This window comes from Malurus melanocephalus, unplaced genomic scaffold (genome assembly GCF_030028575.1).
Source record: "Malurus melanocephalus ecotype Western Australia unplaced genomic scaffold, MMel_1.1 scaffold_1331, whole genome shotgun sequence".
Lineage (NCBI taxonomy): Eukaryota > Metazoa > Chordata > Aves > Passeriformes > Maluridae > Malurus > Malurus melanocephalus.
Window position 1 is genome coordinate 16,777 of NW_026624563.1, and position 4,225 is coordinate 21,001.

Here is a 4,225-nt window from a genome sequence, read left to right on the forward strand (position 1 = left end):
AATAAATAACCAGACAGCAAACTTGAGTGTAATTAACACCTCCCTCCATTAACATGAACTGCAGGGAAGGCACATGTGTGTTCTGTATCCTTTATTTGATCCTTTCCCRTTTGATTTCCATTTGATTTGATTATAGTGACATTATGAAAAGTCAGATCCGGGAAGGCACAGAATATCCAGGAGTTGCTTTGGACTCTGCTGAGAATTGTAGGTGCACAGACTCCAAAGTCCTGATTCCCTGGCTTTTGTCCTGCTTTTGTGCATGTCCAGTGCTTTTATTAGCGGGAAAAAAACCCTGTCACTGATCTCCACAGGGACAAAACCACCTTTGCATCAAGGAGTTTCCTGCTGCTAGAAAAGCAAAGCTAAGGGTAATAGTTCAAAAAATTAAATGTTTGGCTTTATAAAGCTCTTCCTATCTCTCTGGATTTCACCAACTAAGAATCTTTCCATCTCATTCCTGATCCCATTGCTGTTCCTCACTTCCCTTTTGAACTGGACCTGCTGTAGGTGTGGGATTGTTCTGTCCATGGATTTTGCATCAGGAAACAAAACATGAACCATGGGGTGATTTTGCATCACCTGAGCTGTGCAGTGGGAGAGGTAATGGTGATATTTCAATCAGCTGAAGAGAATTTTGGCTGAGGGGGTTGTTCAGTTGTGTGCTGACATTTGCTAACGAGCATTAATTAACACCACAAGATAAACCTGGGCCTTGTTTAGAAAGGGAGGAATTTAACAGCAGCAGCAATTAGGGACATTAGCAAAAGCTGAGTCTTGTTAAAGGAAATAATTCTTTAAATGGAGGAACTTTGAGAGGTGCTGGRATTCCTCCCTGCCCTGGGGAACTGGGATGAGGTTGGTGTGAGCTCAGGGGGTTCAGAGTGAAGGGCTCTGCATTGGCTGCCTCTCACTGACATTTACTGATTTATTTTTATTTCTGCAGCTTTCATGAAGGTGTTTGGGTAGGACTGAGTTGGCTTCAGCTGTGGGGTCTGAGGCTGAGCTTAAGGGATTTTGTTAATTTTAATCAAACTGCTCCRTGGCAGAAAGTAAAGACATTATTCCTGCTTTTCTTTATACCAAACCTTAGCCTAAATAAGGGATCTGTTACGAGAAATCTGTTGCTCAGGTTGAATTTGAATGGGATTTTCCTGTTCCTCTCTCTTCTCTTTGCAGTTGTTAATGTGAGTTCTTGGCTGGTGGCCAGGGCAGGTGAACATTTGGTGTGTTTTGGGTTCAGTGGGTTCAGGTGATTTCAGCAGGAGATCCAGACTGTCATTATTCCAAGAGCTCTGTTTCTCTGGAGGGTTTTTCTCTCCCTCTCTCTGTAAATCCCCCAATCTCTCAGCTCAGAGGGTTCTCCCTGGAGGTTCCACTGGGTCAGGCTTTGGAGCTCATCCTTTGAGCTTGGGTTTGATCTCAGAGGCCTTTTCCAATTAACAATCCTGTGATTCTAAAGGGCCAAAGCCTTTAAAAAAAAATCTCAGCTGAATTCCAGGGTGAGAGTCAGGCTGGCTGTCCAGATACCAGGTCAGCTCCAGCTAAAAACATCCCAAATAATTGCACTTAATCCTGGTGGGGAAAAAATGTGCTTAATTCTGGTCCAAAACACCCCCAGTCCCATCAAGAGGCAGCATTTGTAGGATCAGCATGGCTGGTGAAGCTCACTGTGCTGTGTGGCTGTAGGGAACTGTAGCTTCTGGAAAGTTCCATGGACAATGGTGCTTCCATCTTTTCATCTCAATCTGCTGATCCATGGTGGGCATTCCCTGATGGAGCTCTGGAGACTCTGACTGGGAAATGAATGTCTGGGAAGGCTGCAGGGGAGGTGAGGCTGCAGGAACACAGGATCTTCCCAGCCAAGCAGTTCCTGATCCGAAGGGAAATTTAGGACCAGCATTTTGGGAAGAGTGTTGGAAATGTCTGATTTGTACTGTGGGCTGAGATAACGACTAGGCTGGCACATTCTGGATTGCCTGGGTGGATGGGCTTCGTAAATACGGATTTTTCTCAGTTCAGTCTTTAAGAAGATGGTTTGACTAAATGAAAGCAGAGCATGAATTGAAAATGGGTGTTTGCTGCTTGAGGGCTCATTGTTGTYCCACTCCCTTTAATTTCCCACCCCTGTCTCTCTGTTATTTGCTCTTTCAGTGAACACTGAGGAAAAACCACTGCTGCTTTTGTGCACAGCACTGTTGATGTGTTTGAGCTGTATTTTGCCTCCTTTGTGAAAGATCCCCTTTCATGTTTGTGTGTGCTGCACTGCAGCTAATTCCTTTTTTCTCTTTTTTTTTTTTTTATTTTTTTGTCCCCAGGGGATCTACAAATACCTCGAGAGGAATTTCTCTGACTTCAAGCAGAGAGGCTTTGTTGTTGGATATGACACACGAGGTCAGGTCACCAGCAACTGCAGCAGTAAGAAGTATGAGTATTGATTACATTTGCAAGACTAGAAATGAAATTGTGGCTTTCAATGCATTCTGTCCTCTCAGCACTTTTTCTTTATTCTTTTTTTTGTGAACTGGGCACTCTCTTTCCTCTCCCTTGGTTCATTTAAATTGTAGTGAAGAGGGGCTGGGGATAAATCCTCTGTGGTATCAGTTTGTCAGCAAATGTGGGGTGTAAGGCTGCTTACTGCACCAGAGAATTCACAGATTAAATGCATGAGAACATCAGGCTTGATGTGCCTGGAGACAAATTTGAATATGAAGGTAAATTCAGAGTATTAACATCCAGCTGGAAATCCCTAAATATTAATTCACTTTTAACACTGTCACTCTCTGGTATTTCATGCTTGATTTAAGCTTGCTTGGGGGAGAAGAATTGCACCTGCAGCCTGCTATAACCCAGGCTGGATAAAAAAAAACAAAGTGTATTTTCACTTTGAGGGGATTTTACCTGGAATGTTTAAATGTAAACTTCCAGCAATTGCAAATTGTGCTCTTTGCAAGGAAAGGGGAGAAAGCTGCTGCCTGAATTCTCTAAGGAATGTTAATCCCTCATCATTCAGGGAGCAAAACACGTGGTAAAAAAACCCAACTCAGTAGCTAATTAGTATTTAGGTAATGAGAAGCTAATTATTGCTRTAACTAAAACTGTTCTCTGTTTTTTAAATTTTGTAAAATGAATGTTTTAGGGATGAAGAAGTCCTTGGTATAGCAGAGCACAGAACCAATCCAGTGACTGTCTGACAGCAGTGTCTCCTGTCCCCTGAGCCTTGGGATGTCCCCATTGTCCCCAGGCTGTGGCACGGGGTGGCACTGGGTGTGCCAGGCTGTGTGGGGTGGGCACAGTCTGGAACTGGGAACAGCAGGAATGTTCCTTTTCAGCCACACAAAGTTTGGAATGAACATTTGATGGTTGTTTCACCCCTCAGCTCTCAGGTGTGTGTTYCTCTGTCCCTTTGGGATAATGCACCCTACAGCAGTGCTGGAACCAGACTGAATCTCCCCAAAAAAGTGTAATTCAGTGGGCACAGAGTGCTTTTCCAGCACGGTGTGTTCAGCAGAGCCCTGTCCTGGTCAGCTCCAGGGTGACAGATCATCCAGCTGTGTCCTGGAATTAAACTGGTGTAAACCAAGCAGAGTTTTAGCAGCTTCAGCTCCAAGCTGAGCTCTCAAAAGCGATGAGGATGTTTCAGGTGATGTTTGAGGATGTTTCAGGGGATGTTTGAGGATGTTTCGGGTGATGTTTGAGGAGGTTTCAGGTGATGTTTGAGGAGGTTTCAGGTTTCAGGTGATGTTTTCAGGTGCTGCAGTGAAATTGTGAGCCAGTGGAACTCGGTTCTGGTGAGGGGAGAGAAGGGAGTCAGTTTTAAGGCTTGTGTGTAAGAACAGGGAGCAAGGTGAGCTCACACTGTTTAATCTCTCATCTCTTTTGACTCTGACACTTCCCATTCCCTCCTGAGCTGAGGTTCCTGAGTGTTTCTTATCAAAGAAGTTTCCTATCAGTTACCTGAGTGAAAGTTGTTGGAAGGGCGAGTTTATTATCATAGCAAGGTTTAGAACAATGGACATTGTTCCTGTTTCTAAACATTCTGCACTCAGGCTGTGCWGCTTTGCAGAGGAATCTTTTAGGAATAAATCCCCTTCCTGGACGTTGTGTGCACTGCTGAGCAGGGCTGGCAAACAAGATTTGTGTGGGATACCAAATCCTTTCCCAAACCTGCTCCTGCAGACATCTGGTGCTTCAGACTGTCCAGGAGTTGGTCTGTCCTTGAGCA

General features: G+C 44.4%; 1 protein-coding gene across 1 annotated transcript in view; it reads left to right on the forward strand.

Moving 5' to 3' along the window:
- Positions 1 to 2,318: 2,318 nt before the first annotated feature.
- Positions 2,319 to 4,225, forward strand: part of PGM2L1 (phosphoglucomutase 2 like 1) — a gene marked incomplete at its 5' end in the record, with an annotated part of 12,485 nt that continues 10,578 nt past the window's right edge. Inside the window, one exon of the mRNA XM_057387736.1 lies at positions 2,319 to 2,435. Coding sequence (XP_057243719.1) covers positions 2,319 to 2,435 — 117 coding nt within the window. The remainder of the gene's footprint in view (positions 2,436 to 4,225) is intronic.